At 57.6% G+C, this 15249-nt stretch overlaps 1 protein-coding gene across 1 annotated transcript in view; it reads left to right on the forward strand.

Moving 5' to 3' along the window:
• The window catches only part of SHISAL1 (shisa like 1), a 47834-nt gene that overhangs the window by 4846 nt on the left and 27739 nt on the right, over nucleotides 1–15249 (forward strand). Inside the window, exons 2-3 of the mRNA XM_045293024.1 lie at nucleotides 515–728; nucleotides 11932–12219. Of these exons, the coding sequence (XP_045148959.1) occupies nucleotides 515–728; nucleotides 11932–12219 (502 nt within the window). The remainder of the gene's footprint in view (nucleotides 1–514; nucleotides 729–11931; nucleotides 12220–15249) is intronic.

The raw sequence follows: 15249 nt of genomic DNA on the forward strand, positions 1-15249 counted from the left end.
GTGAGTCAACATCTTCCCCGGCCCCATGGGATCGCTACGAGTCAGCATCAAGTGGAGGCCCCTTCCACCACTGCCACCACCAGCCAGAGGGACCCCAGGGCATGCTGGGCTTGGGATCCCAAGTCAGAAGCTGGCTCCACCGCCACCCCTTAGCCGCTGCGTGGTCTTAGGCAAGTCACTTGAGAACTCAGAGCCTCAGTTTCTCCATCTGCTTAGTGGGGCGCTGCCCTGCCTGCTCTCGTGGCCTGATAGAGCCCGTGAAAGCACCTGGCTTGGAGCAGGGGCCCGCTCCACGTGGGTTTCCTGGCCGGAAGGGAGCAGGGTCCCTGGGCGAAGAGGCCACCCTGCTGGCTTGATGACCCTCCCCTCCCCCCGTCATTGGAAGAGGAGCCCAGAGGCAGGTTCTCCAAAGAGGTGGTTTACGGAGTGACAGGCTTTGGTGAGGGGGTGGGAGGAAGAGGTGGGAGGTTTGGGGACAGTGGCCCCCTCCCAGCCTGGCGACTCTGTCTTTCAGTCTTGTCCGCGCATTTCCGGGTCTGTGAGCCCTACACCGACCACAAGGGCCGCTACCACTTCGGCTTCCACTGCCCCCGCCTCTCAGACAACAAGACCTTTGTCCTCTGCTGCCACCACAACAACACGGTCTTCAAGTACTGCTGCAACGAGACGGAGTTCCAGGCGGTGATGCAGGCCAACCTCACGGCCACCTCCGAGGGCTACATGCATAAGTGAGTACTGAAGCCCCAGCGCCAGGGACCCCCACTGAGGCCCGACCAGCACCCCCTGCCCCCAAGTCTCACCCCCTGGAAAGAGGCCCCCAGTGGCACAGTGGATATGCATTAGGTTGCTAACTGTAAGGTTAGCCTTTCAAACCCACCCGCCGTTCTCCAGGTGGGAATGAGGCTTTCTGTTCCTGTGAAGATTTGCAGTCTGGGAAACCCACAGGGCAGTTCTACTCTGTCTGACAGACTTGCCATGAGTCTACATCGACTCAACAGCCCGGATTTATTTTACTGTGATTTTGAAATTGTAAATAGGGCCTATTCCCCCACTCTTCCTTCTGACTACGGCTCAGATGACAAATGACTTCTATTCTGTAACTCTGTACTCTGCCACCTTCCCGCCTTTTCTTAGCTGCCCAAAGCTGTTTTTCATCCACCCCTTTCTGCTTCCAATGATGTCAATGGCAACCAGGAGTTGACCGCCTCTGTCTGTCTGTCCTTGGCGGCTCTCCTCTTTTCTTGTCCTATCACACAGGCTAGCCTCTCTCATTGCTTACACGTCTCATCATCTGCCCGACTGTCACAGGGATGCTTCCGGACGTAGTTTCTTCAGCAAGTCAGAGGCAGACTCTGCGCAAGAGATGGACGGATGTGGTTTTCTTCTTTAAATCTTAAGACTTGAAAAAGGAGTGTTTGTTGAGGACTGTTGGATGACGAAGCCGAAATGCTGAGAGGTGGTGGGCTGGGGCTTGGACCCATCTCTCTGCCTGATGGTGGGGCCTGAGCCACTCTGTGCTCACTCAGGGGGCTCTGCCTCTTCCGTGGGGTCAGACAGGAGACAGGAAACCCTATTGTCCAGATCTCCCTCCTCCCACCAGCCCGCCTGCCTCAAATGCACTGGAGCGTCCCCTGAATATCTTGCCATCTGCTCAGGCCTTAGAATAATTCCATGTGTGAAGTCTTTCGGCAAGCTCAGCCCTGGAATTGGGGGACTGGAATTTGACCCCAGCGTTTTATAAGGCCAAAGACTGATCCCCTGCGGGAGGTGGAGTGGAGCCCTGGCAATGTAACAAGTGCCGGGTGAAAGCCGGGCAGGGCTCGGCACAGCAGCCAGACTTCCCCAAGACGTGGAAGCCCAGGGCTTCTGTGATCTGCTCATGTGGACAGATGTCAGGTGTCCCCGCCCACTCAGCGCACTGGGCCTCCGGGGTGGATGCTGAAGAGTTGGGGCTTGGACTTGGGCTTCGTTTCTGGGGTGTCGGCTGTGGGCCAGGCACTGTTTCTATCACATCACCAAGTTCACCTGCAGCTCCTCCTGGAGCCTCCCGCACTGCTCAGTGCACACGCTCCCTGGGGCCCCATGAGGCAGGCCAGGCTGGGGCATGCAGCCCATCAGGGCAGCCCGCAGGGGCTGGAGCCAAGAGCCAGCACAGCTGTTCTGGAAGTTGCTTCAATCTGCCTGGGAGGTGACTCAGGGCAGGGAGGAGTTTGGGAAGCTCACCGAGGCCCTGCTGATGTTAGGGAGGGGGTGAGTCTTGGCCGGGGATGGAGGAGGGTCCTATCCTAAGCACTATAGGATGTGGAGCCTCACCTCTGGCCTCTACCCATGCAATGCAAACAACTCACACCCCCTACCCCATTTGGGAAACCGAAAATGTACCCCCAAATCAATTCCAAGTCCCAGTGACCCTGTCGGATGGAGGCTTGATGCTCCTTGGGTTTCCGAGGCTGTGGATCTACCCGCAGCAGGCGGCCTCCTCTCTCTCCCAGGGACCGGCTGGTGGGTTTGAACACTTGGCAGTGGGATGTCTAGAGGCCCCTTCTCTTGCTATTACACCCGCCCCCTGAGCTGTCTTCTTCCCTCTCCACAATCAAGAACCCAGAGCTCACAGCGGTGCTGGGTGCTCCCACCACCTTTGCCATCACACTTGCTCCTGGGCCTCATGGAAGGTGGTTTCAGGGCTGACTTTGACTTTGGCTCCTTTCACAGGTGTTTAAGAAGGTAGGGCCTCTGAGGCCAGAGGAAATCGAGGTCTGGGCCCAGGAGGAGGTGCAGGGAGCCTGGGGATGGAACCCAGCTGGCAGGGCCTCGTAGGCAGGGGGTGGCAGGGCTGGGGGTCCTTCTGAGGGCAGCGGGGCCTGTGGGGTGCAGAGCAGCCTGGATGGTGTGCAGGACCTGCCAGTGACCACATGGTGGGGGCAGGGTTGCCACGTTGACCGTCAGTCCAGGGACTGTGCCTGGGGCTGCTCCAGTCCCTCCACCTGACCTCCCAGCTGCCCGGGCTCTGGGACCTCGGAAGAAACTGAGCCAGTGAACTGGCCCAGGTGGGGCCTCCAAGGTGGGGTCAGGGACAGTGGAGGTGGGGACTCCTGGAACTGTGCCTAGGACAGGCCAAGGAATGGGGCAGGACCTGGCCTTGTGCAGAGGTTCTAAAGTGGCCCCAGGTGTGTGTGTGGGGAGGAGGGCAGGCAGAGTCCCCTGGCTTCTGGATGATCCCCCCGCCCCCCCCACACACACACGATGACTCTGACCCTTTGTGGTCTGCCACCACCACGAGTCCAGGGGTCCTGGGGTAAGATCCCTGACACTCCGTGCCATCCAGGCATTTCCCACTCACGGTGACCATGGAGGACAGAGGACAACTGCCCCAGTCGGTTTCTGGAGCCTCAACGCTGTACAAGAACAGAGAGCCTCGTCTCTCTCCTACAGAGAGACGGGTGGGTTCGAACTGCTGACCGTGTGGTTAGCAACCCCGTAGTCCCCGTGGTGACTCTGAGGCAGACTGGAGGCTGAGGCCCAGACTACCCGCCAGCCTGAGCCCACCTCCTCGGGTGATGACAGGTGTCCTGCGCCCCCCATGGGGAGGGACACGCACGGGGAAGGCCAGCCAGGACCCCTAGCCCCCCGGGCTGGATCTGGGGCCAGCGAAGAGCCGGATCAGCCAGGCCCACCCGGGGCTGCCCCTCCTGTGCAGTGAGTCTGCAGGGGCGGAGCCGTGACAGGGAGAAGGCGAGCGTTGGATGACTTATTTATTTGTGTTTTTCGGGAGGAACAGAACGGTTTGTTTTGGTTCTGGCTGCCGGGCAGGAAGGCGGGCGGGCAGCGTGAGTGGAAGGCGCGCACCGAGGCCCACTTGCAGCCACGGGGAAGCAAAAGCTGCCGGGACCGGCTGGCCAGCGAGGCCCCAGGCTTTGAGGACAAGTGTTGAGCACCTGCCCCCACCCACTGGGGTCCGTGAGCAAGTCCTGAGGGCAAGGGGGGCGGGGGGTTTGCTGTGGCTAGACAGGGCATGGCCCAGAGGCAGGGACAGGGACAGCGACGTCTTCATGCAGCTGGTGGTCTCAGAGTGGAGGGTCCAGCATGGCAACTCCTCCAGGCAGATGGCCGAGGGTGGGGTGGCAGGAGAAGGATTCTAAGAAGACCTAAGACCCCACCCCCTCCCCCTACACACACACAAATGAAACTCACTGGCATTGAGTCCACGCGGCCTCGTAGTGACCATGCAGTACAGAGTAGAACTGCCTCTGTGAGTTTCTGAGACTGTAACTTACAGAAAGCCTCGTCTTTCTCTCCCAGAGAGACTGGTGGTTTTGAACTGCTGGCCTTGTGGCTAGCTACCCAGTGTGGAACCACTAAGCCATCAAGCCCCAGTATTTGAGGCTAACGGACTGCAAGCCTCTTCGTCGGCTGTCGGTGGACCTTGGTCCCACACAGCTCACCTTCCACCTGGCAGAGCTCCAGCCACCTGCTCGTGCCCAGTGCTGCCCTGATTCCTGGGTGCTGAAGAACTTTCCCGAAGAATGGCCAACACCCATGAGATGGGATAACAAAAACAAACTCTATTTGTTCTCATTCACCAAAAAAACCCCAGCACTCTGCCATCGGGCTGATTCAAACTCATGGTGACTGTACCTGGCGTCCCCAAGACTGAGCCAGTGATACAGGCCCCAGCCTGGGAGCTAGAACGATGGGTGGGGGTACTGCAGAAGCAGATACCTGCTCTCTATCCTGGACTGGGGTTAGAGTGCAAACGTTTTTTCATTGAGGGGAGGGGTGCTGAGTTGTTTTTCCCCCCTGAAAAGTGGGCAGTAGGCGAAATAGGTTTGGCAGCCTATGCTGTAAATCTTTAAGGATACAGACAGCCTCATCTGTCTCCCCCAGGGTGGCTGGCAGGTTTGAACTGCTAGCTTTGTGTCTAGCAGTGCCACAGTGTGGCAGTTACATAATCTGTCAGCTTGCGAAGGGGTGGAATCTAGCCTGTCAATCTGGTCGCAGCTTGATGACCTCATTTGGGAGGTACAAATGGAGATAAATAGCTCACTGGAGGACAGATACATGCTCTCTCCCTGTGAGACATTCCTGTTGACAAGCCACATGGAGCTACGCTGATGGAGCCAGAGGAGCTGGAGGAGCCACGTGGAGACCCACACCAGCGCCGAGATGCTTCCACCGCCACTGGATCCACAAGACTTTCCACCCACTGGCCTGTGATCTTCCTGCATTCAGCGTCATTGCATGTGTTGCATGAGTCTGAAGAGGAATTTATAGACTGATATCAGACATATGGGCTAATATCAGAACTATGGACTTGATCTGGACTGGGCTGGGATGTTTTCTTAACATGCAATTACTCTTTGATAGAAAGCTCTCTCTTACACACATGCGAGTCTCCCTGGATCTGTTTCTCTAGTCGACCCGGACGAACACACACACACACACACACACACACACACACACACACACACACACACACACCCCCCTAATCCACAGCACCACCAGGGCTTCTTATTAGGTGCTGTTAAGTCGATTTTCAACTCCCACGGGCTCCCTGTGATGGAGAAAAACCTCTTTCTGAGCTGGTATCTTTCAAAAGACGCATCACCTCCGGTCAACCTGCTGCACAAGACCTCCGGAAAGTGCTGAAAGCACGGAGGTCACTTTGAGGACTAAGTTTTCCGTGACCTCTGATGCACGTGAACATTGGACACTGATTAAGGAAGGCTGAAGAAGCATCAGCACGTTTGAAAGATGGTGCAGGCGAAGAATCTTGAAAGTACCATGGACCGCCCAAAGGACAAATCGACCCGTCCCGGGAGAAGTACAGCCCAAATACTCCGTAGCGGTGAGGACGGCGAGACTTTGTGTCACATGCTTTGAACAAGTTATCAAGAGAGACCTGTCCTTGGAGAGGGACGTCGTGCTTGGTAAAGTGGAGGGGCGCGACCAAGAGGAAGACCCTCGATGAGATGGATGGACATATAGACGCAGGAACAGCAGGGAGGATGGCGCAGGACAGATGGCATGTCCTTCCCTTGTGCGTTGGGTGGCTGTGAGTCAGAAACAGCTCGATGGCGCCTGTCAACCAAGACAACCCCAGCATCTTTCTGACAACACGTGGCCAGGCTGTCGTGCATAAGGGAACCCGAGGCTAGTTTCAAACTGCCCACCTTTCGGTTAGTAGCTGGAAACAGCCACTAGGTTAGGCTGAGTCTGGAAGAGGGGCGCGTGGGTTTCCCTCTACCCGCAGAGGACAGGGTACACCCAGTCATTTGGATTCAACCCTTCAGGATCTTACCTGTAAGCTGCACTAGGCTACGTGGCAGAGAGGAAGCCCTCAAAGACATGGATGGACACAGTGGCCCCCACAATGGGCTCAGAGATAAGAAAGGTCGGAGGACGGCACAGGACTGGGGGCAGCGGATCGCCTCATTCTGATACACATCGAGTTGCTGCGAGTCAGACCCGGCTCAGCGGCACCTGACAGCCACCCCAAGGGTGCAGATTGGCTGTGTTTCTAGTGGATACACAAAGAGCCTCTAAGCCAGCAGTTCTCAACGTGTGGGTCTCGACCCCTTTGGGGATCAAATGACCCTTTCACAGGGGCCGCCCGATTCATAACAGTAGAAAAATTACAGTGCTGAAGCAGCAACGAAAATAATTTGATGGTTGGTGGGTCACCACACATGAGGAACTGTATTAAAGGGTCGCGGCATTAGGAAGGTTGAGAAGCACTGCTCTACGCTCTTGGAAATCTGTCTGCCTGCAAGTTACAGAAACAGCCGCAGCAACAAGCCAAGAAGCCCGCCTTCAGAGACCCCTGACTCCGCTTCGAACGGTGGTGATGACAAGATCCACAGCCCCCAACGGCCTGGGCCTCCGCCTGCAATATGGAACCCACTTTGGAAGGGCACGCACCTTGTGACTCACGGCTCTGAAGACAGTGTGGTCATCCATCACGGCCTTAATGATTGCTTCCAGAAATGGCAAGAGAAAATGTCCCTGACGATTATTATCTGCCCGACTTCCAAACCCCATGAAGTCCTGGAAGTCATAAAAGTTTAAATAAACACCGTCTCCGGAAGGACTGGATCGGGTCTCGAAGCCATTATGTGTCCTCCTCTGAAAATCCTCCTCTGAGCCCAGGGATGGGACATGGACCCTCATTTGTGGGCATGGCTATAAGCCCCGGGCTGCAAACCACAGGGCTGGTGGTTCAAACCCACCTACCACACTCGGAAGGAAGACAAGGCTGTCGGCTTCTGCGAAGGCTGGGGGACGCTGAGGGGCAGTCCGCTCTGTCATCCGGGATGCCAAGGAGTCGGCATTGACTTGCTGGTAGTGGGTTTGGTTTGGGGTTTGGACTGTGGTGTGGTGGTGATGTGCGTAGCAATTAACTGAAAGGTCTGTGGTTCCAACCCGCTGCTCCTCCCCCCCAAAAGGTGAGCCTCTCCCCCTGGGGACCACCCCCTCCCCTGGGGCAGTTTCACTCCATCCCAGAGGCTGATGAGTCAGAATTGCTCAGCTTTGACTGAGTGGGGAAGGGCTGGGCTGACACCCACTTCCATCCACAAACAAGGTTGGCAGTTCTAAACCACCAGCCTCTTCTTGGGATAAAGATGAGGCTCTCTGTTCTTGTAACAAGTGGAGCCTTGGTGGTGGAGTGGTTACATGGACTTGATCCACATGGTTGGCAGTTGGAAACTATCAGCCACTCCACAGGAGAAAGACCGGCACTGCACTGAGTCAGCATTGACTGGATGGCAGTGAGGAGAGTGACAGTCCGAGAAACCCACAGGGGCAGTTCTACCCTGTCCTGTAAGGTCACTGTGAGTCAGAGTAGATTTAATGGCAGTCAGTGTGTTTATTGGGGTTTGTTTTTGGGGGGGGTTTGGAGTTGCCATTACCAAAGAAGGTCTTAATAACCTTGTTTGACCGCTGCTAGTGGGTACGCACTGGGCTGCTAACCGCAAGGTCAGCAGTTCAAGACCACCAGCCATTCCTTGGGAGAAAGATGAGGCTGTCTGCTCTGGTAACGATCTACAGCCCAGAAACCCTCGGGATCCCTGTAAGCTCCGTCAGCATGGACCTGAGGGTGGTGGGTTGGGTGGCAGCGCGGGACGGTTTAAGCTGCCAGAGTCATGCTTGGTTGTCACTGTCCGGTCACCACCGTGCCCTGCAGCAGTCTTCTTTGCCCTTGCCCTCGCCCCTCGACGGATTTCTCGGTGGGAGACGCCTTCCTGATACCTGCCCCCCAACACCTCAGGGTCCCTCCTGGCACTCTGGCCACTGCTCCATCACCATGCGTGCTGTTGAAAGGCTGTGTCTGTTAGTCACTCCTTGCCCATCTGCTCCCCCCTGCGACATCTGCTGAAAATCAGCTTACCAGGGAACCCCCTCCCTCCCCTCACCTGGCAGAGCGCATCTTGGCTGGCTGCAGGTGCCTGAGGCCCTCGGGGAGGGAAGTCTTGGCAGTCTGGCTTATTGCCCACCTGGCAGGTGCCTGAGCCCCTGGGAGAGGGAAGTCTTTGCCTGTCCCAGTGAGCCCTTAGCAGGGAGTTCACCTGCAGGTGCTCAGGCTTATTGCCTACCTGGGGAATGGGTGCCCAGCAACGCCACACTCCCTGGCTCCTCCTGTAACCCTACCTTCCAGGGGCACCAGACTCTGCAGCCACCGCCTGCAGGAAGCCTGCATTCTCCAGGGCTTGTTTATACTGAGGGGTGAAGGACTGACACCCAGGTCCCTTCTGGAGTGACCTTCTTTGAAGGGACCACGGGCTTAGTCTGGAGGGATTAGGATGAGGAGAGCTGGCAGGGAATAGAAGTGTCAGGCTTGTCCACATACTGGAACAGGGGGTTTGGAGCAGATGTCCACCCGCTCCCTCCCCTGCCTTCCGAAAGCATCCTTGCTCCACCCTCCCAGCAGCCCCCACGGCGCCAGGCTGGCCTCGGTGGTTCCCATGACAGCAGCCGCGGGGGCTGGCGGGAGGAGAGGCCCCAGTGGGAAGCAGGGGCAGCTGTCGGAAGATGCTGAGGGCTGCCAGCTGGGGTGGGGTGGTGTGTGTGTGTGCTGTGGAATAATCGTAGCAATAACAATAGCAACATACACAGCAGTGCATATTCTACACACCACACCACCCCTAGAGCCTCTGAACTCGTACTAACATCCTCACCCCCATTTCACAGTTGGGGAAACGGAGGCACCTGGGAGTCAGGAGAGTCAGCTAGGAGCTCACAACCGTAAGGTGGCTGAGACAGGATTCAAACCCAGCTTCCCACAGGCCCCGGCGGTTCTGCTGCCCCCGGGGAGAATGCCCTGTAAGATGTACAGCCTGGGAACAGGGTAGGGGCGGGTGCATGCTGCCCTGAAGGGCCACTCTGAGTCAGAATAGACTTGAGAGCAGTGGGTTTGGCCCCCAGTTCCTCTGCTGGTACAGTTGTCTGTCTGTGCAGCCAGCTAATCCCGGGCTCAGTTGTCACCTCCTCCTGGAAGCCTCCCCTGAGGTCGTATGTCAGGGCCAAGGATGAACTCTCAAGTCCAGCTTGTCCGTCTGAGTCTGGGAGCGGCCCAAGGCTGCTAACAGTGTCACTTGAGCTAACGAGCATCAGGAGCATGGCGTGTGCCGGGAATAGGAATGGCAGCCTGGCCCTGAATGAAGGCCCTCATGGCATAGTGGTGACACACTGAGGTGCTAACCATGAGGTCGGCAGTTCAAAGCCACCAGCTGCTCCACTGGAGAGAGACGAGGCTTTCTACTCCCGTAAAGAGTGACGGTCTTGACACCCACAGGGGCAGTTCTACCCTGACCCATAGGCTCGCCGTGAGCTAGCGTCGACCCACGGCAGTGAGTTTGAAGTGTGCTTAGCGATGAGTAACATCCCCACCAGGTCTCACCCGCCACGCGGATGGAAAACGAATAGCAGGAAGATTGATACCAGGCAGTAACAGAGACCCGGTCTCAGAATCCCTGAAATAAACCGGCCCTCAGGAGCTGGGGGTCTCTGGTGGTGCCCTGGTTAAGCACTCTCCTGCCAACCCAAAGGGCGGTGTGTTGAGCCAGCCAGAGGCACTTGCAAGGAGGATCTGGCCACCTGCGTCCCAAGGAGCAGAGCCAGGAAAACCCTTCGCCCCACAGGTGTGCTGGGAGGCCCACGGGTCCAGATGAGTTAGAGCCCACCTGACTCCCCTTTCTCCAGGAGAAAGATGAGGCTGTCTGTGCCCCCTAAAGAGGACAGCCGAGGAAACCCGACGAGCAGCTCCCCTGCAGGGTCACCACGAGTTGGGATTGGCTCAGCGGCGCTTGCCGAGAGATGCCGCAGCGCCGACTTGGCAAAGCTGGCTTTGGAGCTGAGGCATCAAACTTCAGGGCCCCATGAACCTGGGGCGGGGGGAGTTCCCAAGGTCAAGCCGAGGGCGGGCGTTGAGTGAAGGGGGTCATTTCCCCACATCCGGTCAGTGTTCGGCTCACCCTCCGTCAGAGATGAGTGGAGTCTTGGGTTCAGGTCTCACGGTCCCCATGTCATTAACACCACCTCCCTGTACCACCCTGCTCCCCACGCACTCTTGTTGAGGGGAAAAGAGGGACCTGCAGTGTGAGGTGCCCCCATCAGCCATCCCCTGTCACCTGCAGCAGGACTATCTAGAGGTGCCAGCCTCTGGGACACCTGCCTGCCCAGGCAGCTCTCGGGCCTCCAAGGCCCCTCTCCCCCTTCCCCTGATTGATCAGCTAGAAGTCACATTCGGCTGGGTTTTGTTGGTTTGAATTATTTGATTTTCAAATGTGATCTGGAAATTAACTCCAGCCAGACGCAGGGCGTGCGTGCGTGTGTGTTCTGCAAATGGCAGGCGATGAAACAGAAGCTGCGTGAGAAGCTGCCCAGAGCTGCCAGGCGCCGGGACACCCCCCACCCCCACCCCAGCATGTGGGAGATACAGCCGGCTTTCATTCTCCCTGGGTCTCCCAGGCAGCAGCCTCTGACAGGCCTCCGGAAGCCACGTCAGGGGGTGGGAGGTGGACCCGCGAGGACTTGGAGCCAGCGGGAGGCATCAGCTATGGGGCTCAGGCTGGGCTGAGGAGTGACTTGTAGCCTCTCGTAGGGCTCATCTGCATAACGGGGTTCCTGAGGTCCCCAGCCCTGCCAGGGGTGGGGGGGGTCTGTGGGGGCCTTGAGACAAAGCAGACTCACTTAGAAGTTGAGGGGTGGGCACGGAGGTCAGAGCCAACAACGGCACCATGGTAGAAAGGCCTGGAAATCTGCTCTCAGAAAGATAACCAAACTAACAAAGCCAAACAAACCCCACTGCCCTCAAGTCAGCCCTCTAACTGGAAACCCTTATCTAGTGTTTCTGAGGCGGTCAATCTCCTGGGGAGCAGAAAGCCTCCACTTCCCCCCTCGGAGCGGTTGGTGGGTTTGAACTGCCAGCCTCATGGTTAGCAGTCCAAGGCTTCCCTGATAGCACCACCGGGGTTGAAAACAAAACAACAACACAACCGCCAGATCGTTTTGCGCTGCAACCGTGGCAATGAATCCCCACGAGATGAGCCGGGGCAGGCTCGTGCCAGTGAACGTCGCCAGCAGTCTGTTGATTGTGGTAAGAAGTCAGGACCCGGCTCTCGGTGGCCGGGGGAGGTGTATCAGCTCCTGCATCCTCACTTGTAAAATGGGTGGAACACCCCTTAGTTTCAGTGCCACCGTGAGGAGCCGGTGAATGCCGACTGGTAGGGGATGATGGCTCAGATGAAGGCCCAGAGGCCCCGGCAGGCACTGAGTCTCTCCCAGGGGAGATTTGATGGCCAGCAGGGTTGGGAGAGTAGAGGAGACAGGGGTGGTATGCGTGAGCCTCAGGACAGCCATGCAGGGTGTCCGGTCCCAGGAGTGGGGGGCCCGTGCCCTCCACCTGGCTCAGCCTCACCCTCCATCTCTCCCCAGCAACTACACGGCCCTGCTGGGCGTGTGGGTGTACGGCTTCTTCGTGTTGATGCTGCTGCTCCTGGACCTCCTCTATTTCTCGGCCATGAACTACGACATATGCAAGGTCTACCTGGTACGCTGGGGTCTCGACGGACGCTGGATGAAGCAGGACCCCCGGAGGCCGGCGGGGGGCGGGCAGCCCCAGCCTCCCCCGGGCCCCCTGCCACAGGCCCCCCAGGCCGTGCACACGCTTCGGGAGGACGGCCCCAGCCCACCACGGATGACCTTCCAGAGCTCGTCTGCCTGGTGAGTGGAGGTCCTCGAGGCCCCGGCCACTTTGGGAAAGTATCTTTGGTGACCTTGCATAGCCTGGGTTTGTGCTGCTGCTGGTCTGTCTGACGCTGTCTGTCTGACTGGCTGCCTGATTGTTGGTGCCTCTTAGGGTTGATCAAGAAGGATTCTGCTGCTGCGAATGGGTGGACGGAGGGCGTCTTGGTGGTCCTGGCTACGCCTTGAGCTGCTAACTGCAAGGTCATCAGTTGGAAACCACCAGCCGCTCCAGGGCAAAAGATGAGGCTTTCTACTCTTGTCCAGGGGCAGTGCTACCCGGTCCTGGAGGGTCCCTGAGAGGCAGAATGGACGCGATGGCAGTGTTTGGTTTCTGTTTTGTACCAGTTGAAGGCACACTATGCCAGGCAGGAAGTCAGAATGAGAGGTGCTGAGGAACGAAGCTGGCACCTGCATGCCGCGTAGGGAGCTATTGTCTGTAAACGCTGAGTTTCCTGACTGCCAAGGCGAAAGGGGAGATTAGATGCCTTTCCAAATTGCTATGGAGACTTGTTTTCTTTCTCCTAGCACAGCGGTTCTCCACCTTCCTCCACCTTCCGCACGCAGCGACCCGCTCATGCAGTTCCCCATGCGGTGGTGACCCCAACCCTAAAATTATTGTCGTTGCAACTTCATCACGGTCATTTTGCTGCCTGATTGTTGGTGCCTCTTAGGGTTGATGAATTGGGTGACCCTGTGAAAGGGTCGTCTGACCCCCATAGAGGTCGCAATCCACAGGTTGAGAACCGCTGCCCTAGCATTAGACTGTAAAAGGAAGCACATGGCCATTGTGGCACCCCAGGCGAATTGGGGGCAATGCTGCTCAGTTCGGGGGAGACTCGGGGGAAGAGAAGAGAGTAGCAGAGTCCAGTTACACCCCCCCCCCCCCCAAGAGGTGTGTTCAGACCTGGCTTTATCCACTGCGTCTCCTGTTTTCTCAGCCCCAGGCTGGTGGGGGGTAGAGGGGGGCGTTTAGCAGAGCCGGGGGTCTGTGCGTGTGAGGCTCTGCTTGGGTGACTGCGTCATGCCTGTCCCTGTCCTTTCTTTAGGAAGTGTCTGGGGCATCCTAGGATTTGACTAAAGGCCAGCACTAAGGAGGTGCTCACCTCATCTCTGCCTCTTGCTTGCTGGAGACATACCTGGGCTCATGATGCTGGCGGGGGTGGGGGTGGGGGTGGTAAGGCAGCACTGAGTGGGGAGCTGGGTGGCAGGGCCTGGATGCCATGAGGGGTTACTGTGAGCACCCTGGGTGGGGAGAAGGGGCGACGGGTGCCACCACCACCATGGCCCAGTGCCACCCCCCTTCTGCCCCCAGGAAGCTGATGCTGGCCTAGGGAGGCAGAGATAGCAGGTGTGTTGTTTTAGCATCAGGGTGGGGAGCCTTCTTTCTGCCAAGGGCCCTTTGGACATTTATAACATGGGCCATGCTGGTCAAACAGTGCATGAACTCATCCCTTGAGGGAGGGCTGGGACTGCCGTCTTTGGTGACAAAGGTGATGTGAGCTGGTATGGGTGGCCCATACCCATACTGGGAGTGCCCCACTCCTATTTAGCATGTATGGGTGTGCCGGGCCTGTGCCCCATGGGTGAGGCTGTGTGTGCCCATGGGAGGGGCAGGGGTCCCCCACACCCAGCCACAGGAATGGGCCCCACCACACCTTCTCTGAGCTGTCTGGGTCTCCCCCTGCATTCCAGCTTCTGAACAGCAGTCCACAGGAGATGGCCTGGGGCACTGGCCTCCCCTCAGTCATCCTGGTGGCAATCCACAGTGTCAGGATCAGAGGGACCGAGGGCAGGGTGGGGAATGTGAGGAGTCGGGATCACTGAGCACTACACGGGGAGCAGACACTACCCGTGCTGTGATCCAAACATGGCTCCCATCGGTCTTGTTCTGAGGAAGGTGGTTGGTGTCGCCAGTCGCATCACGGGGAGGTGGCACCTGTGGTGGCCAGGACTTGGGCCCCCCTGTGCTGCTCTCCGTTTGTGTGACCACCGGTGCATGGGTACCCGGCGTTGTCATCAGCCAGCAAATGAAAGTGGACACTCCCTGGACTATGGCTCCTGACCGGGCATCCGCACGCCCTGTCTTGGTGCAGCACCAGGGACGCAGAGACACCGTGGGAGGCTCTTTAGGGCCTTTCTCAGCTCGCTCGGGGGAGGGGCTGGGCAAGCGAGGGGAACGGGGCTCCTGTGGGCTGGCCAGTGGATGCTCTTGGGGACTCTCAGTAGTTTCATGCCCACTTCCCAGGTAGGTCAGTGGACCCTCACAAGTGGACCTAGGTCACGTCATGATACACGGAGAAAAGGCTGCCGGTGTCAAGGGTTTCATCTTGATGGGATACACAATCAACGCTTGTGTGAGTCTGGGTAGATCAGAGAAACAAATTCACAGACACTTGGATGTGTAGAAGAAAGAGCTTTATATACAAGAGCAATTGAATATGGAGAAAACATTCCAGCCCAGTCCAGATCAGGTCCATGAGTCCAATATTAGCCCATATGTCTGATACCAATCTATAAAGTCCCCTTCTGACTCATGCAGCACATTCAATGACGCTGACTGCAGGTAGATCACAGGCCAGTGGGTGGGAAGTCTTGTGGATCCAGTGGCACTGTAAGCATCTCAGGGCTGGCGTGGGTCTCCACGTGGCTCCTCTGGCTCCAGAGCTCTGCCAGCATTAGGGAACTCCATTAGGCTCTTTATCAGGGATGTCTCGCAGGGAGTGAGCATGTGTCCTGCCTTCAGTGAGCCATTTATCTCCCTAGTGCCTCCAAATGAGGTCATCCAGCTGGGACCTGATGGACAGGCTAAACTCCACCCCTTCACTCTTCAGTCTCAAGTTGACAGCAGATGAGGGAACTACCACAACGCTCACAGAAGCAGCGGGCAAGAGATCCCAGGACACATTGCCTTGGGTCAATCCGCTGCACACGACCGCTGCAGAGTGTTGAAGAGTAAGGATGTCCCCTTGAGGCCTCAGGTACACCTGACCCCCCCTCCCGCCCCCC

The sequence above is a fragment of the Echinops telfairi genome, unplaced genomic scaffold (genome assembly GCF_000313985.2).
Source record: "Echinops telfairi isolate 266 unplaced genomic scaffold, ASM31398v2 ScPeMD7_2;HRSCAF=8, whole genome shotgun sequence".
Lineage (NCBI taxonomy): Eukaryota > Metazoa > Chordata > Mammalia > Afrosoricida > Tenrecidae > Echinops > Echinops telfairi.